This window comes from Melanerpes formicivorus, unplaced genomic scaffold (assembly GCF_026170545.1).
Source record: "Melanerpes formicivorus ecotype bairdi unplaced genomic scaffold, bMelFor1.0.p_v2 SCAF_19, whole genome shotgun sequence".
NCBI classification, from domain to species: Eukaryota; Metazoa; Chordata; class Aves; order Piciformes; family Picidae; genus Melanerpes; species Melanerpes formicivorus.
The window spans coordinates 9,017,720-9,042,627 of NW_027142371.1; the positions used below are offsets into that span (position 1 = coordinate 9,017,720).

Genomic DNA, 24,908 nt, shown 5'->3' on the forward strand with positions numbered 1-24,908 from the left:
TTAGGTTTATAAAACAGTTACAGGATTTATTGAGATAAATACAAAGTTACATAGATTCTCTATTCTGACAAACAAGTGACACTTCCAGAGTGTCCCCACTTAACCGGGTTCTAAACACCACTGTGTACAGACACAACCCCACTCGGGCAGCACCTGGCCAATGCCAAGTGTACACCACACAGGAGATACCAGTGAGTCTGAAGGCCAAGTAGCATGACTAACAGGCTTTGGATTACAAGTGCTTGATAATTTTCTATCACATCCAAGCAATATTGCACCCACTAATGTCACCTTCATGTTCCTTAGCTAGAAATGTTTAAAAGGAATACTCTTTCTGCTGTTGTGAAGTGTGTCAATGACCTGACTTTGCTCTACCTGGCTTTTTAAAGACCTGTTTTTGCATAATTTAAACAACCCAGAGAACTGTACGTGAACACATCGCTTTACTCATCATTGCATACACTTCTCTAGTACAAGACGTAAAGTGCGGTCTTTAGTCATGCTGAAAGAATTTCTAGTTTAAAACTAAACCAAAAACACAAACCTGGTAGAGGGTAAATCTGTTTAATAGACCTGCACATTGCCTACACAAAAAGGAAAAGAAAACCCCAACACAAAACAACCATCCCCCAAGCTATGATGCCCCCCGTTACTGCATGCAGCGGTAGAGGTTTAACAGTTCTTAAACACTCTACTGAAATCATATCATTTAAAGCAGACATGATTTCTGGAGCCAGAGAGGTACCAAAACATTGTTAAAAACAAAGAACTGTTTAGCCTTTTAGTGAACTTTTATAGCTGGTTGTTTGCTTACACATACTCTAATTAAAAATGTAGTGACCATTAACCAAACTTGCTAACACTTACGGAGCCTTGCATTTTCCAGTGGATTATTGCAAGTAAAGGTATCTACTGAAGATTATCTGACAGACAGAAGCCTGGGTTGGATTAATGCTCAAAGTATTTAATTTATATACAGTAGATTTCAAACATACTTACATATACACAGACTTGTAAAAAAATTTGTTCAGTGCTGAAAAAATTCAATGAACTGATAATAAAAACCAGAAGTAAAACCTTGTCAGAAAGGCCTTAGAAAACTATAGACGTGTTAGAAAATCCCAGTATAATGCCAGCATTAGAAGAAGATAGTAAAACTAGAAAAAATTAACTTGAGGGATCTTTCTGGTAAGAAATTGCAATCATAAAAAGTCTGTACTGAAGCACTTGGTTTAAATTATAAAAAAATTGTAAAAAATTAAACCTAGAATGCTGCAGAGTTGAGAGAGGTTATACTGGTTTTGCTCAGAGTGATAGCAGTGACCCATTTCTGCCTGCAATTTACAAAGAACGTTGTGACCTGAAGAAAACAACTTGTTACAAATACTGTACATCTTATAATACAAGATTAGTTAAGCTTCTACAAAACTGAGCCCTCCAGAAATACTGACCCCAGCTGAGGGACCCACTTGCTGTGTTGCAGACAAGGCAGATTTAAATCAAAAAAAAGAAGTTAATGTGAAAACTTTCACTCATGTGAACTACTCACTAGCATCACAGTGAAGTGAGGGGAAATATTTACACAGGGTTATGTATGATGAAAACTGTGCACAGAGAGAAGTAACTGTTACTATTGAAACCATTTCTTTAAGCATTCGTTTTTGAACAGCACAAAGTTCCAATCCACAGTCTCAAGAAGTAAGACTTTTTTTCTCCCCCAAGCCCCACATGATCTGCAAATTTAGGACACAACAGAAGACCAAAAAGTATTAGCTGTATAGACTTGAAACTGATCAGAAACCATCAGAGTCTATTAATAGTACTGTGTTCTAACTGTACATCTTTCTTTCTTCTGAAACACAGAAGACATCCTGCTTAAGAATCTCAGTGACCCCAACCTTACCATACAATCAACAGCATTTTTCACAGTTTAGAGGTCCTTTGTTTCTTAGGGACAAAGCAAGAGGCTGCTTGGGATTCGAATGTTGGACCAGTTAAAAGGTATGTACAGAAATCAAAACACAAACTTCAGTCTACCAAACTGTTTGGAACCTTTCTGCAGACATAGCACCTGCTGCAGGAACTCAGTCTCTTAAAGGAAGTGAGCTTCTCCAAGGCAGGAGGAGTAATTTTCAGTTTGGGAACTTTACAGTATACCTACCACTAGGCAAGCCAGCAGTAACAAAACCAGACATGTGAACACCTGGGAGGATACAGCTCAGAAATAGCAAAATGGAAGAAAAGTCACAATATACAAAGAATCTTGAGCACTTTGTGCTTTGAAAAACATCACATTAAAAATGAACCATGACTTAATTATAGCAAAAACTACTTTATAAAATGAAATGGGGTTTGAGCTTTATGCTACTGAGAGAGAATTAAGTTCTTTGTTGGTTTTTGTTAAAAGTCAAAACTATTTTCATACTTTCATGTTTTTCAGTTAAAATGCAATACTTGAATCAATACAAAAACTGCAATAAAAGTGAGGGAAGAATATCAATCCAAGTTTGCTATAATCAGATTTTAGGTTCTAGAAATCATTTTAAGCTTACAGCAAACTGTTCTGCTACTAGAAATGGGTTTTGAACAAAATGAAATATGAACTTCACCTACACAAACACTGAGTATGGTGTAAGGCTTTACACACAATACTTAATTGCATGTGAGACTGGAGTTACCATGCACATTTACAACTAAAAAACACAAAGAAATTACTCAGACACATCAGACAAGCACAGCTGTAGATGAAATGTGGTCCTGAAATAAAGATCATTAATATTTCTCAATAAACCATTGCCAGGTAGGTAACAAATCCCTATTTGTCCACGTTATTCATACTAACTCCAAACCTACAGTGAATAACCCTTCTGATGTCATCATTTACTGCAGAAGTGCACATTAGTTTTGTTTGTTAATGGCAGTATTGTCCATGTTACCCTGGTTCAGTTTTATGGTGGCAAAAAAGGACACATCTTGATCTCTGTCAGACTGCAGGGCTAGAATGGTCTCTTCTGCAGCTTCTAAATGAGGATTGCCAACACTTTTAAAATAAGCTAGAATAAAAGGAGAAAAAGACAATTTTAGTCAAAGCTAAAAGAATAAACCCTAAGGCACAAGCAGTGCAGAAATATAGAGGATGCTAAAAGCATATGGGGTAGCTCATCCAATTCACAGGCTCCTTAGAGAAACTACAGGAAGCTAAAGAAGCTGACAGAATAAAACTACTCTACACATCTTACCAGGTATTCCAGTATTTCTAAGAAAGATTCTTTTTGTTGATCCCCATATATAAATGTCAAGTAAAAGCAAGCTCAGGAAGCTGCCATTGTCAGTGCATTGCAAACATTCTCCACACTATTCTGAAAAAAGACTGGTGAGGTTTCTGTGCATCTCCCTTTGAGTAACCAGGGATCAGCTGATTGTGTTTGTTTTTAAGGAATTCTAATATAGGGAATGGTAGTAGCTTAAACCAAAGTGACAAAGCAAACCATCTAAGAAGTCTGACACTTCACCTGATGGACCCCAGGGACAACTGTTTTATTTACATACATGCTTGAAATACAGCAAAATAACGTCATGTTTAAGGAAAAAAGAAAATGTATAGCCATGACGGGTACGGTAAATGACAAGCACCTGCAGCAGCATCCAGCAGTTGCAGGGCTTCTGGCTCTACGCAAGGACGTTAGTGCCCTCTGGTGGTGGCATACAGCATTTGCGAGATGCCTGTGTGAGGCCCTTCAGGGATGACGATCAAATATTCTGAGCCAAAAAACCCACTACAGCAAACATTCCTAAACCTACTTTCCTCAATCTGGATCTAAATGCAGTATCCCAGATATACAATGTAAAGCTCTGGTTTTCAGTATAAACACAGCCAAAGAATCTTTTACCAGTTTAGCCAATTCATAAAGAACTGCACTGGCAGAGAGACAGCATTCAAGCCACAAGCAGTTTCCAAGGAAGTGAATGACCACACCTTTCTCCAGTAAGGTCTGCCGTAGAGCCTTGGCCAGCAGAACCCTTACGTTTGGCACAGGATCTGAAGCAAGACTTAGGAGGCTGGGAAGTAAGTGTTCTACAAACTGGTCAACAGGCATACATTCCTCTTCTACTACAGCCTACAGGAAAAACAGAATGCAAGACAAGAAAATTTATGTTAAAAAGCCATTCCTTCCGTATTGTCCTTCCTTTAGCCTATTAAAAAAACCAAAAGTATTTAACTCTGAACAAACACACCCTGTGCTGGTGAAGTACGTTTCTACTGTTCTTACAGTTCATCTGAAGACAACCCAGCAAGACCAGGTAACTGCAACTGGTTTTTAATCAAATAACTGCTCTCTTGCCCATCATCCCCCTTCTGCCTTTCAACGTTCAACCTTTGCTCCTCAAACAAGCATTTTTGGTTGTGGGTAAGTGGAAACAGAGGAAGTAGCTTGTGGGATCTAGCACCCATTGGTAGTTTGAAGAGCTCCTATGAAACTTGATACAAAGATATAAAGGTAGCACAAAATCCATCTCCATTTAGGGCATAATTCTTGACTTTGACACTGGAACGCCAGAAAGTACAAGGATCAGGTATTTCAGCTGGAGGCAGACACCAGAACAAGGACCACAGCTTCAAAACTGGATAGCCACATGCCAGTACTGATCTCATGCCGACTCTGCCACTGTCTTTTGCCGACCCAGCGGATGACAGAACCCAAAGAATGACAGAAATATTTCAAAGTCCAAATTTCAATTTTGCCCACACTTCAAAAAAAGCTCCAAACTGGCTCCAAATTAAATATACACATAAAAGCAAAGAGAGAACATTCCAACCTGACAAATGAAGGCAAAAGCTTGTCTTCCAACCCACTTGGAGCAGTGACGAAACCGCACTACGAGCTCATTAATGAAATTCAATCCCAGGGCATTTGCACTGTTTGCATAGAACTTCTGCAGTATTGCTACAACCTGTGAAGTCAAGTGCAGGGGGAAGGGGAAAAGAGAAGAGATGAGACTGAAGTTGTAGCCTTTAGAAAGTTTTTTTTTTAAAGCAGTTTTATTTGAGTCCTATAAAAGCTGTAGTGAGGGTAATCAGCTGCACTTGCAGGGTTTAATAAACTACTGGGTTTATTCTGGACAACAGAAAGCATAAGCTTTAAAAAGCTGTTTGTTCAGGTGAAACAATAATGATGAAAGAAATTACAACCACCATTAATTTCCCTTTCCATAGTGCCATGAAGAAAAAGAAATTGAAGGAAAGTTTTGACTCATTCAGAACCCCTATGGGATGATGGCCTTAAGTTCATGACAAATTAAATCAACTTGGAGAAAGAGCAGTAATTTAAATTTATTTCCCCCCCTAGAACTGGGGGCAGGTCTCCCGAATCTGTATGCTGTTTTTCATCCAGTTGAAAGTACATCTGTTGTTCACATACAATCAAAGGAAGTTTTTAATACTTTTGCAAGTCTGACAACTCGGATTATATTTTTTCCCCTATTACCATGCCTAGCAAAACATTCTGTATTCACCCTAGTTTGCTGAAAGAAAAGTAATTTCAGGTATCCATCTGAAGGATCATTTTCCTCCTTCCCTGCCAGGAAGTGAACTAAATCCCCTACCAGTTTGAAGGAGATCCACCGAACTTCAGAAACTTTATCAGAGCAGAGAGTTAGTGCAATGTGTCTTAAGTAGTCATAGACGTCATTGGGGTTGTAGAGCTCCAGTATCAGGATCAGCTGCCTGGAATACAGAGAAAGTCATTAGCAAATGCAACACTGACCTGTGCCAATCAAATAGAGGGAAGGATCATTTGGAGGCTCAAAACCAACATGGTTATTACAAAGCACTTGAACAGGTAGCTCTCTGCTTCACTCTGCAGAGGTTCACACATGTATTGGAGGTACACACTTTAATCTATCACAGAGTCCAAAAGAAGCTTTTACCTAAATTATAGATACCAACAGTTTCAAATTATCCCAAATAATAACAATGGCTAAAGCAGAAGCACAGGAAGTTTCTTTGCTATTTCAGACCAATAACCTCTAAATCTCTGCAAAGTAAAAATGAAAAATTCACTTTGGTGTAAAAAGCTACATGTCATAAACTGCTTTGTATCTTGGAACTGCATAGAACTCGTTTCAGCTACACCACTGCCATTATGTTATGAGAAACCAAAGCAACACCAACGTGACAACTCTCCACTAGATGTCAGGAAACTGCTGTACAACATTCTTGCACTGCAGCAAGATTGAATTTGCTGTGTTAAACTACAAAGGGAGACTAAATCCTCAATAGCCCTTAAGAGGAACACAAAGGTCACGTTTTGGCTGCAAACTATGCCTACTAACATTCCTTGGGTGCTTGACATGTCAGAGCTTGTAGAAAAAGAATTGTGAGGTGTTACCCTTTCTCCATTATGCATCAAATCATCTACAAATAGAAAACAAACTAATTTTTAGGAAGGTCAATTTCACAGATTACAAAAATGACCTTGTATGTGTAGTTTCATTGATGTTTATGTAAGGCAGTCTAGAACCAAATAACCTCTGAAACTTCACTGAATAGCACCTATCAGATTGTCATAAGGTAAAAGTGAACCAGATCCCCAGTTTAGTATAATCACAGACATTTAGGTTTCAGTCACCCTTGATTACAACTTACCAAAAGACCCAAGACAACTACATAAAACCATAAACAACAAAACACTAAACCAACCCCTCTATACACACACACAAACCAACTAAAATCCCACACAAATATCCCAACAGCCAGTGATTTTGAAGTTCAGTTCCTCAATAAAGGATGGCTGCAGCCTTTTAGTTCCTATTAGGATGAACTAACTTCTGAATGTAATTATGTATTTCCAAGTCAGTAATGCAGATTAAAAATCAGAAGTTCAAAGTTACATACTCTGCCAGCTCATAGCGAAACCTCCAGTTCCTGCTGTTATCAGTCACCACAAATTCTTGAAGCTGGTAAAGATACTCTCGCCTTTTGTCTGCATGAAGTAACTAAAAGGAATAATGTCATTAGTATAGAAGTGATAAAATTCACTACTTGCAGCTCTCTGGTCTATTAGTCTATTCACAGCTACGTGCATTTTCCCACATGATCACTCCCAAGATGCTTACTAAAACTTGCACAGATCAGCTGGTGCCCGGACCCACAAGACTGACATCCAAAAAAGTACATGGAAGTCATCACTTCTGCAGAGACACCTGCCAAAGCACCATCTCTAGACCTAAGTCTGAGCAACTAAAAACTAGGAATTTGTGTTTATTATGCAGGAGCCCTCCAGGATCTGCCCTCTTCTCTCCCAGCCCTAACCACATATTGCTCACAGCCCAACTGTACAAAATACTGATTGCAACACAACAATTAGGAGCATTTAAAGCTACTTACAAACGGGATAAGAGACAGAAGTGAGGGACCTTAAAGACACAGACACACACTGGCAGCACTGCACAACACTAGACATGGAATTAGATACTGCATTCCTCATTACAATAAATTGAAAATCTCCTACTAAAATGGAGTCAGAAAGAATTATCTTGAGAAATTCAATTCTACTTTCCTACCTTCAGAAAGTCATACAGATGTTTAAGGACACCAATACGCACTTCATCCAGATCTTTCAGGAATCCATTGAAAATGGGCACCAGATCAGCAGCTGTTAGCTGATCCCCCAGAATAACAGCTAGCTCATGTATGGAGAAAGCCAGCGTCCGACGTACCTTCCACTGCAAACAGTTTAAGAAGGGAACTAGGTTAGGCACCACAACTACAATACAGCAGCTTTTGGACTACACCTGTGTGAGGATTGAGAGAGCAGAACAAACAGGGCTAGTTAAATAGCAGAGGCACGTATCCAAGTCAAGATTCAAATCATAAGATTAATATTTAGCACATATTTAATCCCTTATAAGGAAGTATGCTTTGATTTATCATTATAAGGAAGTATATTTTATCATTTAAAATAAATGGGCTTTTTTCACCTGTACATCTGAGGCCAGTGTCTCATATGTGTCTTTCAGGCAGTGCCAGTTCTGCCTGCCCAGCGTGAGGGCCACCCCAGGGAGACTGTAGGCACAGTGCTTGGCTATTTCAGTGTCCACAGTCTGGGCTCGAGCTGGGTCGGTCATTGACAGGTACTGGTCTAATAAAGGCTGGGGTATGATATCCTACAGCAAGAGAGACAGTACATAAGCAACACGTTTCAATATCAGAAAGAAAACACCTGCTGTGCTACAGTATCCTCTTGCTACAAACCATCTGGCAGCTAAGAGCACACAGTGGCAAGGCATCCCTTTTATGGGCTAGCTTTAAAAAAGGTCAATGACCTCCCCCCCCAGTTACTTGTCCTCTCATCAGGACAGAGCAGTCAATGAACAGTAAATATGTTATCAACATGTTACATTACACCAAAATTTCTTCTCTGAAGGCAAACAGTAAATCCAGTGACAAAACAGGATTGACAGTGCTTGCTTTGGTTGCACAGATTGCCTCTGAAGCACCAAGAGAGTGAGAGAATTTTTCTAGCTTTCTAACAGATTTCTCCTCACATTGCCCATAGCATTTCTTCAAATTCTGCAACTGATAATTACAAAAGCTATCACTGTATTAAGGATAAGCTGAACTGGATCCAGTACTCCACTGAAACAGTCAAGTGCTATTGTAATAACCTGTAACTTTGACTTGTCATCTTCAAATGATGGATTATTTTCTTGTTCCTTCTTTAAAAACACTCTGTGTTGCTCCTCTGAGTCCTGCAAAAGGAAGCAGTAGCTAATGAAATGAGTTAGACTTTAATTACCACACTGCAGAACAATGCAATTCAGACACAAAATAGCCTTGTGCAGGCAATGCCTTATTCGGTGTGTTTATACAAGGACAAAAAGACAACAGAGTTGTATGCTAAGACAAACACTGTTAAGATCTCAGTAGCAAGAAGAGGAACAGTAGGTGGATTTACTTCTTAAAAAAAGGCAATTTAACACAATAACCCAAACATTCCTATAGATTTTAGTGCTACTTTTACTATATTCCTGTATGTTTTTTCTTCTTGGCAGGAATTTAAATATTTAATAAGACAGTTTGGCAGTTGCTCCCAGGCAGTCACTACCATGACAAAAAGCTTTATTCATTTTAGAACATCCTGCTGGAAACTCCCAAGCCCACATCTCTACCCAAATACCAACAGAAGACTTTAAAAAAAGTGAAAGGATTTAAAATACCAAAGACACACATTCAGAAGCTCACACAGTATTTTACAGTGTTGTTCATGTTTCACGTGCAATTGCTGTTCACAGACAAAGAGAGCTTTTCTTTATCTTTCAGTTAGTTCCAGCAACATTAAATATCATGCAAGTAATTCTTTTACTCTTATCTGCACATTGCAATCAAGAAAGAGTAACCAGGAACTGTGTATGTGTCACCACCCAATTCAGCCTCCTGTCTGGAGATAAAAGACTAAAATTAGATTTGCTACAGGAAGAGGTGGTACACTTCATCTCAAAAAAAACTAAAAGATGACTACAAAATGTTAACTCTTAGATAATTAACGTGCAAGCAGAAATAATAACCTTCACAGCTTTTCTTTCTAAATTAAAGCAAGTAGCATATGATAGTTACAGTGCAGTGATGTCCAAAGGCTTTAGGTCAATAGTGGGTCAATTATGCCAGGGACTACATGAACACACAGTACTCAAGTGGCAAGAATTCACTTAAGGCATGAAGCACAATGCATACTTACTGTGCTTTTCTGTGTACTGGTGGTAGACTGGTCACTGATGCTATCCTGGGATGCAGGGGATGAATGATTGTCATTGTCTACCTGTTCGCAAGTAGCATCTGACACAGCTCCTTCATTTGAAGTAGTTTCATTCTGAAGTTTGCCACTGCTTTCTTCCAGCTTTTTAGTCTCACAGTCACCAACAGAATCAAACTGAGCAGCTCTGAGAGCAGCAGACAACACTTGGACCTGAGCTGTATAAAGCAAAAAAAGACTATTTAAGTCTCCTTGCTGCACTTAGAAAGTATTAAACTTATTAGTTAACCTAACGAGATAAAAAGCAGCCCAGGGCTTTTTTCAGTCCTGAGCTACAGAGACTTTCTACTATTCTCCCACAAAACTAGAATAACAAACCAGATATATTAACATTTTCAGCAGAAGCATTCTACCAATATGTGGAGGCTAAGGAAGGATGACTTCAAATAACAGTCATTCTCACTCTAGCTGAATATTAGATGAACTCAACTGAAAGCAGGTAACTGTCATTAAAAATACTTCACATTTACTTAAAGAGAGTTTTAACAAATTTCAGCAAGCTCTTTCCCCCTTGTAGTCAGATCTCATTTATTTCTCATGCAAACAGGAGCAAGGACACTTCCCCAGCTGTTCTAGAAATAATTCAGATCTTCTGAACAAGGCTGGTGAATAACTTTACAGTGCAATTTATTACTCAAGGAAGTTTCATCTCCTTATGAACACCAAGTCAATTAAAACACACTCAAGGGTTTTGTAAAGGCCAGGAGAAAACCTGCTCAGAGAAACCAGGATTTTACTGTTGCAGTCTCACCTTGAACATCTGGATCATCTATGTGCTCCTGTAAGCTTTCTAGAACTTTTTTTATTTCACTACTGGCAACGCAGTTATTGCACGGCACAGAGCAGCTGTCTTTGTGCTTTTCAGTCTTGAACTGAAGCAACTCCAGATCCTGACTTATGTCAGGCAGAGGAGGGCGCCAGTACAGAAAAGTATTAAATAAGTCCTCTGCAGGCTGTAGCCTTGAGTTTGTTCCAGAAAAACTGCTGTCCTTAGTGAGTTCTGTGACACCAGCAGCAACTTTGTCACCCTGAGACACCTGAGATGTATCTTCTCCAGGACCCATACAGCAATCTGTACTTTCTTCCCCTGTATCTTTATTTAGGTTCTCAACTAACAGGTTTGCATTAACTTCAGCTGAAGTTTCCTCGGTTGATGATTCTGGTTTGATTCCCATTGGTTGTTCTGAACTGGAAACAGACAGACATATCATCCAAATAAAACTTAAAGTACTCTGTAACAATACTTTCCAATTAAATACTTCAGAAAAGACAGCATCAACTACAGAAGCTTATTTTCCTCTGCAAAAAGATGATCTAAGTTTACTTCACCAGTTTCCCCTCTACCCTCCTGTGGAACCATCAAAGTGAATTTTCCAATAATGGGGCTGCAGTCAGACATAGGTGTGACCTCACTCTTCAGGCCTTTACTGGAACTGTAGTCTCAGACAGGGATTTTTATCCCTAAACAGCAATTCAAAGAATTACATCAGATCTTTCCTATGATTTTACCAGGACAATGTAGCATTTGTACTGGAGGAGATTAAAGTTATATTGTTGCTTGGCTGACAGGAATTGGAATTCACATCTTGCATTGATGGCCGGATACTCAGCGTCCCATCCTCTTGAATGTAAAGACCAGCGCTCGAAGGGTTTGCAAAGGTAGAAATAAATGGGCCAAGAGACTGAAAAGCAGCCTGACGAACCTGTAATGGGATAAAGACAAACAGCAGGATTCAGGCACCTCCTGAAGAGTTAATGCTGAAAAATAAGTCTCACTCCATTTTTTTTCCAGTTAGAACCCATTCATTCTCACTATACCAGCTTCATTTAATGCCAATTGTAATCAATTGTCAATTGCAAAATAAGCAATATCTAAGCAAAGGGTGTTAGAATATTAAACATGTATCTACAGTCCTAGTCAGGACATTTGTCAGAAGTTCCAGATTTGAAGGACATCACTGTCTACTTCAACTAATACCTTTAGCACAAGCAACCTATTCTCAGAAGAATGTTTATGCTTCTAATTTCTATCAAGTACTTTTTAAGTATCAAGAGAGAGAAAAAATAAGATACTATCTTAACAATATACTTTAGTAGACTAGACTAATCCCTGCAAATTTAGAGAACCTTTTCCACACACTTGTGATTTGCCCATTATTAGTACATGATCTGCATGGGAAGAGGCATCAATTACAGAGCGAGTTACTTACCCATCTGCAAGTGTCACTAATGAGACTTATAAACAGTGGGGACAGTTTGCTTCTGCGAACTTCTGGGGATGTAGTGTAAGACACTGCCATAAAGCACTCAGCACAAGCTTTTCTCATTCCCCAAACACTATCAGAACAAAGTTCAAAGAACTTGGGAATCTGCCAGAAATAAGCAACACCAAGACTAATTAAAGACTAAACAAAGACTGCAGCACTTAGTATCAAGGTATTTGTTTGGAAACTGGAGACAACAACTCAAGAGACAGAGTGAAGAATAAAAGAAATAGAGACAGGTTAAAACCATGTATTAATTGAATAAGTTGGAAAAAAATTTCTGCCATTTACTTCCTTAGGATTTTAAGTTTAACTGCATGCACTAGGAAAAAATTGAAATAATTAATAATGGCCTTTTTTCTCCTGATCATCTAGTTCAGAGGGAATAAAAAAGAAAAATACCAACCAGTGAGTAATTCTAGAGTTCTAAAGTGTGTGTGTGTCCATATCTCTGTCTTTTAACTGCATTCATTGAAAGTGTTTTGCAAGCCAACAACTTCCCATTTCTATTCATTCTCAGTTTTGTCATGTAATTGCAACAAAGCCTCAGCCAAATCAGTTTTAATAAAGCATGCACACTGATTAACTCACAGAGAATACAATGAAAGAACTCATTACTAAACCTTTTGAACTGAGAAATACAAGTCTTGTGAATGGATTTTGATTTTTACATACCAGCAGTCTTTCTGTGGCTTCTTGCCCAACTGCATTACAAATGTCCCCAAAATTAGCTGCACAAATCTAAGAAATACAAAAAAGTCATGAATAACATTCTGGCTCTCCAAAGTGCATTAGTTTTATTGTCAATTAACCATGCATTATTTATCCTATCTAACAACTGCATGTTTGACTATTCAAATTTCAGCCATGTAACTACATCCTGCAACACTAACTCATCCTGAACAAAGACTCATTAGAGCAAGCTTCCACAAGCCACATGCCATTGAAATCAATAGTAATACATGTTTCTGCATGAAGAGCACCACCTACTTCAGCAATCATTAAAAGGGACCAATAAGCCTACTTGAAAGTTTAAATTACTCTGAACAGCAGCTGTCAAAACTGAAGCAGACTAAAATATGATACCAGGCTCAGGACTTAGGTGTACTGACAGAGCTATCTTTGCTAGGGCTGAGACTGGCTTAAGGACTTCGCTGAAGTAAAGTTTAATCAAGGTCTCAACACAGTAGCATTTACAATACATTATAGATGCTGTAATTAAGGCAAAGGGTCATCCCCTTATGTTGGAATGACATCATGGATTTTGGACTATTAAGTAAGACCATGTTAATGTAGGATTTATTCATTCTGTGTATTTTCCTTCTGCTTACTTAGAAGGCTACAATGCAGCTCAAATTCCAACAGTTGCACCTTACGTTGTGCAAACTAAAGCTCTGCATGATCCTTTAGTCTACTCAAATATTTCATGACTTCTTGTGCTGCAAGTTTGCCTTTGTACTCAAAGATGAATTAAAATAAGTTTACCCTTTCAAGAACACCAGAGGTTTTTTATTTTTAAAACCAAAGGCTGTCTCAAATATCTATTGGTTTTGAAATAAAGTGGCAGAAATCAGGTAACTTCTTGTATCCTATAACCAAGCACAGTGGTTTAGTAAAAGGCTGTGCAAAACAAGTAAACAAGCAAGATCTGTTTAACTTCTACATCAAAGCTATTCACTAACAGAATAGCTTCATCTACAGAAACTATAACTATCAATAAATTAACACCACTTTTCCATACTCTTTCAGAGTTCATTAGCTCAGGAAAGCATTCAAACAGCACTGTGTAAATTCACTTTTAAGTGGTTTAGGGTTGAAAACACACCAACCTTTCGGACTTGAAATAATTTCCCATCACTGCACAGCTCACAGAAACGAGGAAGTAGCATGTGTTCAACTGTTGCTCTGCTCAACATCGAAGCCATTTTACAGATTATCTAAAAATCAGGAAGGGGATATGTGTAAAGAAAAGAAAATTATAAAGCTTGTAAGCACAAATATTCCTTCTATTCTCCAAGAGCAAGAGAGCAACTACTATCAAACAGCTTTAACAGCTTCCCATTGTCTTCTCACTCACCTGCTCTACATGAAACAACTACAGTTTGTATTTAACATCATTCTTTGCCACTGTGCCTGAACATAACATTTCTGCACATAATTGTTTGGGCTATTTTATCCAGTTAAATGTTATTAATATATTATATATGGTTATATATTTATTAGAGTTGACAAATTTGCAAAGTGTTTTAGTGTGGCATACACTGACTCGCTGTATAGAGAAGGTGGAAGTTTTACTGCACTCACCAGCACACAAAAATCACAGTCTTTAAGCATATTAGAACTATTTCAAGCTGAACCATGCAAATAAGCCCCTTGATTTTAATAGGGCTGTTCAGATACTTAAGAACAGGAACAGCCTCAGCTCTTTGGAGGCTCAGCCAACATACTGTGCAACAGAAAAGAGAGAAACTAGTTGTATGTGATCAAATTTCACACACTGCAGAAATCCTCAGAAACTGAGTTAATATCACAGCCTAATTAAAGAAATTTAGCAACATGCTCTTTAATCTAGCTTTCTCTGAGAAAACAGCTATTTCAACCACCATTACAAACCATGCTTCTGCTGTGAAAACAAAGTTCTTAGGAGTGTATGTTTTCTCTCAGATTCTACTTTGGAGGACAGCCTGCTATAATTCTCATATTTGCAACACTAAAAAGGAAGGGGCTCCCACCCCCCTTTCTAGTTGACTCCTCTGCCTGCAGCACTAGAAGTTGCTTACATGAACGTTGTCAAAGTACTCACCTAGCTATTTCTATTTTTCCAAAGTTATTGAAGCTTTTTACCTCCACAAAAATAAGCTTTAGTTGTATAAATGTTTGCCTTAGGAATAGAATGTTATACAAGAACTAAGAAGACAATTCAAGGCCTTTCCTACAAATTTTCAAGCTCTTAAAAGGCATCTGGTGATCAGATGTCAGCCTGGAAAATTGCCTAAGCAACACCAAACTCACAAACAACAAAGAGGAAAATCTAGCTGGTAAAACTATTTTACAGGTCAAGTGTCACATATCCATGCTGAAATGTAATTACACACCAGCACTTTTCTGTGGAGTCAACTGGTTTCTTGAAAGTGAGCAGGGAATGTTTTTACAAAGTGCTGAAGAATTAAGATCAGGTCATCATTCATACTTTTACAATATCACTGTGAGACCTGGTAGAGCAAATGTATAAAATCTAGGGGCTATGCCCATGAGAATTATAACAGCTCTGTGTGCACTCTAGAAGACCTTTATAGTAATACTGCTAAAAGAACAAGAGGTGTTAAAAAAAAGGGGGGCGGGGGAAGAGTGAAAAAATGTAAGGTTTCTTCCTAATTGACTTACATTCACAGCTTCCACCTTGTATTCATCGTCACTATCCGGAGCAGAGAGATCCAACAGAATTGGACACACCTTATTTTCAATGTCACTCTGTGAAACGAGATCTTGTTCTAGCAGTATAAGCAGTGCTTCTTGACCTGCCTTTCTAACCTATAAACAAACCAACCAAAAAAAAGCCTATCACTAAAGCACCAACATTTGAAGGTAAGAGTACCACAAAAAGCATGCTTTTGATGAACACAAGTTAAAAAAACCTGACCCAACCAACAAAATAAACCAAAAAAGCCCAGAAAACCCCTCTCATTTTTGACATCCTAAGAAATTAGTAATAAATACTAAAATATAGTATCATTGTTTGATCACATTTCATCAGCTTCTGAGAAGACAAAAGATGCAGCAGAAGACAGGTAAGTTATGACTCCTTTAACAGACTGTCATTAGGCACTAAGGAAATCCTGTTAAGTTTTTCTCATCTACCTCCCCAGCAAACAGCTGAAAGCAACAAGCACAGAACACTACGTAACAGCTGGGTATCAGTCATCATGCAATTTCCTATTCTCTCTTCCTCAAAGCTGAAATGCACAGAAGCACACAGGATTTTCCAATGATTCAACTCACATTGTCTGGTTTTCCTACCTGATTGTTAACATCTGTGAGGTATCGCACTACTATGGGCATAAGGTATTCAAAAAATGCTGTTGGGAATTTTGGTCGACTTTCTTGCAGGAAAATGGCAATAGGAGGTATCTGTTCCATCAGCTCTGTGCGCACGGTTGGTTCTAGTAACAAACAAAGTCAAAGCTACATCAGTGAATATAAGAGTGAGACCAAGTATCTTGAGAGATTAACTAGTATTTTTTGTTTAATGTTTTCATAACAGAGAAAAATGCAAATATTCAAAACAAAGAAACATCACCACTGAGATTGCCTGTTCTTAAAGGAAAGCTGAATAAAATACATCAGCCTTGCATATACCATCGCAGTCCAGCAACTTGGCAACAGTTCCTAAATAAACCAGATGAGAGCACAAGCTAGAAATCTCAATCACCGTGAGTACATGAGATACTAAAAAAATCAACAGCTCTGTCACACACACATCTTTGTATTCAGTATTCCTAAGGTTGGAAGGGACCTCAAAGATCATCGAGTCCAACCTGTCACCACAGACCTCATGCCTAGAGTAGGGAGGACACTACTGCCCATTGCAGGCTTGAACTCACAACCTTCCCATTAAGGGTCTGATGTGCTACCAACATGTTCAGATACACTGAATTCCTTGAAACAAATACTACTTCAGCTACTGTACCACAAGCCTTTCATTCATACACCTTTCACACAAAATAGTGTGTTGGGTCTTTTCCCTCCAAAACAAAAAACTTCCAAACCTGCATCTTCAGAGAGCCTGACCACTATTTCCATTACAGTCAGAAAGTCTTCTTCATTATTACTGAAATCCCGAAAGACATCCAAAAGACCTCTGGCAATAATTTGCCTGTGGAGTAAACAACATATTAATTGCCTTAATATCCTGCCAACAACATGTAGATGAGATGCAAAGGGAAAGTCTTATCAAGTGTTAAGGAGCACCTTAAAAAAAGATGAAGCTTTTCTCAGAATATTCAGCCATATCAGTTATACAGTTTCTCCCCGTAGAATTGTAAGGGTTGGAAGGGACCTCAAGGATCATCTAGTTCCAATGCTCCTGCCATGGACAGGGACATCTCACACTAGATCAGGTTGCCTTGGCCTTAGATACCTCCGGGCTTCAGCCACCTCCCTGGGCAGCCTGTTCCAGCATCTCACCACCGTTATGGGGAAGAGCTTCTTCCTAACATCCAGTCTGAATCTACCTACTTCTATTTTTGTTCTATTCCCCCTATCATTACCTGACACCCTAAAAAGTCCTTCACCAGCTTTCTTGTAGGCACCCTTAAGATACTGCAAGGCCACAATAAGGTCTCCTCAGTGCCTTCTCTTCTCCAGACTGCATAGTCCCAGCTCTCTCAGTCTGGCCTCATAGGAGAGGTGCTCTATACTCGTGGTCCTCTTCTGGACACGTTCCAACACACCCAGATCCTTCTTGTAATAGGGGCTCCAGGACTGGATGCAGCACTCCGGGGGGGTCTTACTAGAGCAGAGTAGAGGGGCAAAATCACCTCCCTCAACCAGCTGGCTATGCTTCTCTGGATGCATCCCAGGATGTGATTGGCTTTCTGGGCTGCAAGTGCGCATCGGTGGCTTGTGTCGAGCATCTCCTCAACCAGCACCCCCAAGTCCTTTTCTTCAGGGCTGCTCTCAAGCCAGTCACTGCCCAGCCCATATCTGATTGGGATTGCCCCAAACCCATTCAGTCTTGTTGAACCTCATGAGGTTGTCATGGGCCCACCTCTCCAGCCTGTCAAGGTCCCTACAGATGGCATCCCTTCCCTCCAGCATGTCTGCCGCAACACACAGCTTTGAGTCATCAGCAAACTTGCTGAGGGTGCACTCAACATGCAAACATAAGATGGAGTTGAGAGATTTCATTTGGATAATGAAGAACCAAAACACCTTTTTATGGAAACATTATAAAGCTACACCAACAGAAATACTATTAGGCATGCACTTAAGAGACTAACAACAGGAGTGGTGATGCCTTAACATGCACAACGCTATCATATTCAGTTATCATCAAGTGTGGCTGTTGTTCTCCTACCTGTTAAATATGTTATCACTGAAGGCATATTTTTCTAGACGAGCCAGGGGAGTTAAGTTATCCTGTCCAGGAATATCCAAGAATGCTGTTATCCTCATGCTGTCACAGTCTGGTCCATAATCTTCAAAACCAACTTGAAAGACAAGAAGAATAACCCAAATAAGTAAGTAAACAAAAAATTAAAAATCCATGGGTCAACAAGAGATGTTACAGTGTGAAACACATCCAAAAGGAAACTAAGTTCCATTAAAAGAAACTGAAATGTCAACTGTGATGGGAAATCCCAAATTATACTCTTAGAACAGCACATTCTTGGTCTCTTTCAAAAGTTAGCACACATTTTTCTCACTATAGTCACTGGGTCCCATACATCAAAATCAGACTGGCAGCTTTGGGAAAAAAAATGAACTTGACCTTACTTGCAAACATACTGGGAGCTTTCTACCACAGGTCTTTCAGGTACAGGCCTTTCAGCTACAGACTTTGCCATGTAAGCCTACACTTTACTCAAATGTTATGTATTGGCAGCTTCAGATATTTAACCACATATTACCACACCAACTGTTAAAGTTTGCATCACCAAATCTTGCAGTCACATAATCCAGTAATGTGCACTTGATTACAGATAAAAAGACAGACTATGAAGTGATAAGGGAACAGAATAACTTTGCTGCAAATTCTGGGTGTTTTTTTTAATCCTTCAAAGACAGTGAAATAACTTGCCTGCAACAGAAACCTTTCACACAAATTCTCTCATTTCAGCAACAGATATTTGAACACATACAGCAAATAAATCTACAGAAAAAATTGCACTAGAGTAGCTGATATTCCTGCACTGGGTTTACAACTTTCCCAACCAAGCACTCCAAGAATTACATACACTTCATTCACATAAATATAGCAACTGTGATCATAGTTAAGTACATGCAAATTATTCCAATATGGCTTCTCATATGCAAGAAGTAGTCTCTCAAACTAGCATATGTGCTGAGAGTGACAACCACTGAACACAACAAGCCAATTTCTGACTTGGCAGGGTACAGTATTAGATATTTAAATCAGCAAAGAAGGCACAAAACTGAACTTGAAAGCACACTGAGAAGCCAAATATACTGTATTTGAAATTGTGCCTCCGAGACTATGATCTAGGCCATCTAGGTGATGCCTCTACAGGCAAAGACCTCCTGTATTCTAGCAGTCAAACTTACATAGTGCCTCCGTGTTAAAAATCAGCAGAGCTTTGGCTAAGTAACTAAAAGCAAACCAGGACTAGTTTCTTTTGTAGCACTACTTTCCCACATGTCCAATGGGAAGAACAGCAATACTCTTTCCCATTAACACACGCTGAAGGTTAAGAAATGTGTACCTAAAGTACTATATAATCCCTATCTTCAACATCTAAGAGAAAAGAAATACAGTCCTTCCCAATGCACCATCCCAACCACTACAAAGCTCTTGCACATCCTAAAGGTAAGTCTGTATTATTTCATGATGCACTCTGAAAGAGCCAGTGTGCTAAATTATTGCCCCTTGTAATTCCATGAACACTGATATAATGCTATCTTTGAGGCTGAAATAGCCATAACTTAATCAGGATAACTAAGCTTCAGCTCTACCTTTGCTCTTATGTTACTCATTTTATATAACTCATTTACTCATTTTATACCACTATTTCCCTAAAGAATTCTTTATCTGAGACCTGGCACACCCAGTTTTAAACTACATTAATACCCATTATAAATCACTTCGCATATATACACACACACACACGTGTGTTTATATATAGCTACATAAATTCCTCTATTACCAGGACTCTGCTTTTCAATTATGTGCTAAAACATTCTCAGAAATACAGTTTCTTTAAAGTAGAAATTGTCTGAACATATTTGGTGCTAAAGTTATACCTGGATCTTCAGGAGAGGGGGGAAAAAAAATTGGTTTAAGAATGCAAGCCTCTAAGGAAATCAGCTAAATTAAAAGACTAGAGCCTGAATTCTGCTTCTCCTGCAGACAATTCACTGACCAACAAGTCCAGTGGGATTCAAACAGAAAAAAACCTGTGGGATTAGAATAAACACTCACATTTCAAATGTATAGACAAATACTACAAGTGAATCAACAGCTACATGACCAGAAACATATGGTCATTATTCCTGGCTTTTTATAATGACTACACATTACACCAACACCCTTGTTTCTATTCAACTGGTCATTATTTCTAGTGGCTGCTCACCACGTATCTGCAAGTTCTGTCAGGTTCAAAACGTTTATCTGCACAAGTGTCCATAACTGACATGGCACAGATCTGTCCAGGTATGATCCATCCACATGCCCCAGGCCAGCTTTCTCAATGAGGCTAGTATCTGAAGAGGCAGCATGCAGTGTTTATTGCGTCAAAAGCAACCTGCTCTATCCCTGAAAGCTCACATGTAGGATTGTGGATTTCTTTCCTGATGTTTTAAAATACTCTCCCAAGAGGCCAACTCTGACCATCCTTACCTCCATGCAATTTTAATATATACACATTTGAAATCCACACAGGTTACACACTCTAACTCATTTTTCAGGCTAGCCCTTTTGTATACAAAGAAATATTTATTTAGGCTTAAGAAATAAAAATCAGTATATTTGCCATTAACTTTATGTAGAGCCTACATGTTCTTGAATTAAGATATGACTTAAAACTGAAGGCTTTTATTGGTTCACTTCAAATACTTCTGAATTCCTACCAATTCAAATGACAGTTAAGTAAATCTCACTTCCAAGTTTGACTGTAATACTACACCTGGGACTAATTTTGTAAATATGATGAACATGCTTAATTTTACTACTTGGAGTAGTTCTATTATTCATTTAAACTAGCTAAGCACATAGCAGTTCTTCTAGGACTAGAGAGAAAACAGAGCAAACTACTCATGCTCAGGATCATGACAGTTAAATACCTCAAATTTTTTCCACACATTCTCAATACACAGAAGTAATGCTTGTGGCAGAATCCACTTTTTCTTCTCTCAAGAACTTTAATTTTCCTTTTTCCATAAAATAAGAACCCATAGGCACTTAAAAGTTTCAGAACAATAAAGAATGAGCATTTCTTATCTAATATTCTTTCAAAGGAGAGTCAAGCATTCCATGTTTTTCCCCTATATCAAACAAGTAAGCTTGAAACCTGTTCATCTATAAACAAGAATAAATATAACACTACTCACAGCTGACCTTGACTTCACCATGCCTTAGTTTGACTTAGACTCAAAAGCTGCTTAAAGCCCATAAGGAACACCTGTAGGCTCACAGGATTTGACCATGCAACTCAACATCACTAGCTAATATCAATATTCATGGTTACAAATACAAACCAGTGAATAGTGCAATGATTTCATGAGCTCAAGGAGATCCTTTTCTCTCCCACTGTTTTCAGAAGGAAAAATAATTTTCTTTTTTGTACAAAGGGCCCAATTAGCTTAATGAAGGTAATTATTTTTCAGCTGATCCAATAACTCATCTAACAAATTTCACACTGTACTCAATGACTTTTGGTAGATTTTAATACAGCTTTTTCCCATATTCAGATGAATGCCCCAGACTCCTCATTTGTTTCAAAACAGAACTGATCTTCAACATGCATAGCACTATTTCACCAATTTAGCTACAGAAGTGAAAATCCAGTTCCAGTGATCATTTCACCAAGATTTCCCTAAAATGCATTACGAACTCTTTGCTAGACTAGTCACTGGATTAGCACAACAGTATCTCAGGCTAAGTAGGACATCTGTATTCTGCTGCAACACAAAGAAAAGACTTCAGTGCCAGAATGCTAAGTGCATCAGAGAATATTTTAAAATAATAAAGTAAGATTTCAATAATGCTCTAAAATGCACATTCATTTACATGCTTATCCTGACACTGTTTTTCACCAATCAAGTGACCTATATAAAAAGCTTAATAATTACTGCTTACAGCAAAACCCTCTATCTGAGCATTTTTATGAACTTCATGACTCAAACCAGAGTTTTGCCCACAAGCATCAAACTTCTTAATCAACTCCCTAGACAAGTATTTTACACAGTCAACAGAGCAGCCAGAGATTGAACGCTAATGGAGAACGAACACTTCACTCCTAGTGATGGTCATGCCTGGTTCAAGGCCAAGACCCATAACAGAAGACCACAGGCCCGCAGGAAGCTCACGTTTATTTCCATTGCTTACACCATACACAGTCAGAACACAAATGACACCCTAGTTTGGTTTGTGATTTGTTATTTTGGTTGTTTTTTCCCCACCACTGAGAGAAGAAAATCTGAAAGGGAGCTGAGGGCAATTCAGCAAGACCCAATAAATTCACATAGCTAAGCATTCATTAGCACTACCAAGAGTTTCATTTGGAGGGTTGCGGTTTTGTTGCTTTGTGTTTGTTGTTGGGTTTTGTTTGGTTTTGGTTTTTCTGTTTGGCTGGTTGGTTGTTGTTTTTTTTTTAATTAGGGTAGAAGAGAAAGTTGATTTCAGCTTTTCAATGAGGCACTAGAGCAACAACTGTTGGAGCTTGTCTGACAGAACTTCACACAAAAGTCTTTAAATCAGCACAAGCAGATTAAAGTGCATCACAGTTAATGCTTCTCTTAAATTTTGTTCAACACATGCTTTTTTTTTTAACTAAAGCAAGCAATAACCTTTAATACTGTTTTTAAAGCAACTTCTTACAATGTTATCAACCTTTAAAATCCCTATATACTAAATATGCACATTTTAAGTACTATCATCTATAATTATACTTTTTTAGATTTCCAGCTTTTCAAATAGGAAATTGCAGTAAGAAACTCACACAATTACAACTTATCTGTGTGAGAGAAATGGTAAATAGTACACAAGAAATCCAAACATAGTATGAATTAAGAACTCCAACATGAAAAAATCTCACCATTTATACATCACATCACAAAAGATCCCACACTTTTCTTCCTAGAACATGATAAAAATGCAAACAGCACATCTTTTCTGTGTGTTATCTACTAGTGAAATACAAAAACCTCGGAGATAAAGCAACAACATTTAAGAGCAGCAACTATCAAAGCTCCAGATAACGACCTCCTGCCTGCAAGGGCATCTTTTCAACCTGTGGTGGGTTGAAGTTTCCCTCCCAGCATTAACTTTGAACCACACAACGGAATACTTTAGGTCTCAGTTGTATTATAACATTTCCCTTGATGTTCCTGAAGATCACCTTCTCCCTCAATTAGGTTATTCATGCTAGATTGGGGAAGAGAAGATGCCATCTGTTACAGGTTTGCAAGTACCATTAAACAATAATGGTCTTGTAAACAGAATCTCTCACGTGAAACAAATTCAAGCATCGGTTTTCTTTTTTGTTTTCCATCGAAGAGTCAATCCAGCATCTAAAGTGCCGAACAAATGACCCCGCATAAACTACTGCTTCCTAAAGTAATACAATGTCATATCATTATGACAGTCAAAAATTTGTCTCCTCAGAGTAGCAGCTCTTACCAAGCTGGCTGATAGGTGTTCAGACAGTGGTAGAGGTGTTGCTGTTGCCTGGTCTATGACCCACGGACATGGCACTTAACCAAAACCACGAGTCTGAGTTAGCCAACCATAGTACCTACAACAGCAGGTTTTGATTCCTACTTCCGAGGAACGCACACCCACCACAGCAACGGCCTGCCGAGAGCCTGTGCCACGGCGGGGAGGCACAGCCCAACACGGCAGCCTTAGCAGCCTCTACAAGTCTCACCCGTTAGGGCTACAGAAGCAAGGAAATCCCTCGGCTACTCCAGGCTAATTTCACCACCAACAGCCGAGCTAATCCCCTAAACCACCGCCGGCAGGAGCCGTTTTCCTCTCCGAGAGATTCATCGCGGCCCACTGCTGGAGATGCTGTTTACGCTAACTTCAGGAGGTCAGCGGCCATTTGAAACACCGAGGACGGTCTCCGGGGAGGCCGGGCTCCAGATTACCCTCCCTGGCCTGCCTCAAGCCCGGGGGTCCTCCTTCTCTGGCCAGACAGCGGCTGCCTCCCAAGGAGCTGCCCGGCGGCTCGACCCCTCACAGCCAGCGCTTAGAGACTTGTGAAAGAGAGCAGGTGAGGCGCAGGCCCGCAGCTGAGAGAGGGAGCGAGCCCCTTCCCCTGTCAGCACCGCGCTCCAGCAGACACACAAATAGCTCTTAACTCGGCAGCCCTAACACCCTAATAGCTTGCACCTACTAAACTAACAGACGGAAGATCCTCCCCTCACCCTAACCTAGAAAAACACCGGGGAAAGAGAACGAAAGAATGACCCCGGGGTGGGAGACTGGGGGAGGGCCTAAACGGGGAACAGAAAAATAAAAAACAGTTACTCACAATCATCTAAGTCATCCTGCAAATCCACAAAATACAAAGGGATCCCTACAAACAAAAACAGAAGAGAGATACCGGGGGGTTGGTTTACGGAAGACTACGGCAAGGACAGCAGCAGCCCCGGGTGAGCCGCCCCAGCGCCCCCCTCCCGCCTGCCTGCCGGCCCCACTTACCGGCCATCTTGGAATGGACATGAGCGAGGAGGAGGAGGGAAGCGGGAGGGCAAAGGGAGGAGCCGTCTGTACTTCCTGCCCCCGGGTCAGTCCCTGCACAGTCGAAACTCGACCGGTTTAATAAACAGCCGCTACCGGGGGACAAATCGTCCCTTCAGCACCCGCCGTCGTCTCCAGAGAGGGAAGAGAACCGCGGCGGGCGGGGGGTGCAGTCAGGTGACTCCGGCGGGC

At 39.5% G+C, this 24,908-nt stretch overlaps 1 protein-coding gene across 3 annotated transcripts; it reads right to left on the reverse strand.

Annotated features, from left to right (window-relative positions):
* LOC137446922 (serine/threonine-protein phosphatase 4 regulatory subunit 1-like) lies at nucleotides 1-24,844 on the reverse strand. 3 transcript variants are annotated; one of them, XM_068150006.1, is made up of 20 exons: nucleotides 24,678-24,844; nucleotides 24,508-24,552; nucleotides 18,153-18,285; nucleotides 16,843-16,949; nucleotides 16,094-16,236; nucleotides 15,461-15,607; nucleotides 13,906-14,013; nucleotides 12,752-12,817; nucleotides 12,023-12,181; nucleotides 11,322-11,515; nucleotides 10,564-11,000; nucleotides 9,738-9,970; nucleotides 8,668-8,751; nucleotides 7,981-8,166; nucleotides 7,564-7,725; nucleotides 6,896-6,996; nucleotides 5,605-5,725; nucleotides 4,819-4,953; nucleotides 3,977-4,118; nucleotides 1-3,053 (listed from the first exon to the last, which is right to left on the reverse strand). In XM_068150006.1, the coding sequence occupies exons 1-20, from the start codon at nucleotides 24,682-24,684 to the stop codon at nucleotides 2,899-2,901; spliced, it is 2,865 nt and encodes a 954-aa protein (XP_068006107.1). In that variant the 5' UTR covers nucleotides 24,685-24,844; the 3' UTR covers nucleotides 1-2,898. The 3 variants fall into 3 exon arrangements, with proteins under 3 accessions (XP_068006107.1, XP_068006108.1, XP_068006109.1); XM_068150007.1 differs by lacking the exon at nucleotides 24,508-24,552; XM_068150008.1 differs by lacking the exons at nucleotides 16,843-16,949; nucleotides 24,508-24,552; nucleotides 24,678-24,844 and having other exon boundaries at nucleotides 18,153-18,264.
* Nucleotides 24,845-24,908: the final 64 nt, after the last annotated feature.

Excerpts from the sequence above, each read along its gene's own strand:
- LOC137446922 (XM_068150006.1), bottom strand. Across the intron at positions 14,014-15,460 it reads ACAAGGTGGAAGCTGTGAAT|ATAATCTGTAAAATGGCTTC; the intron begins GTAAGTCAATTA and ends CCTGATTTTTAG. Across the intron at positions 9,971-10,563 it reads AGATGATCCAGATGTTCAAG|CTCAGGTCCAAGTGTTGTCT; the intron begins GTGAGACTGCAA and ends TGCTTTATACAG.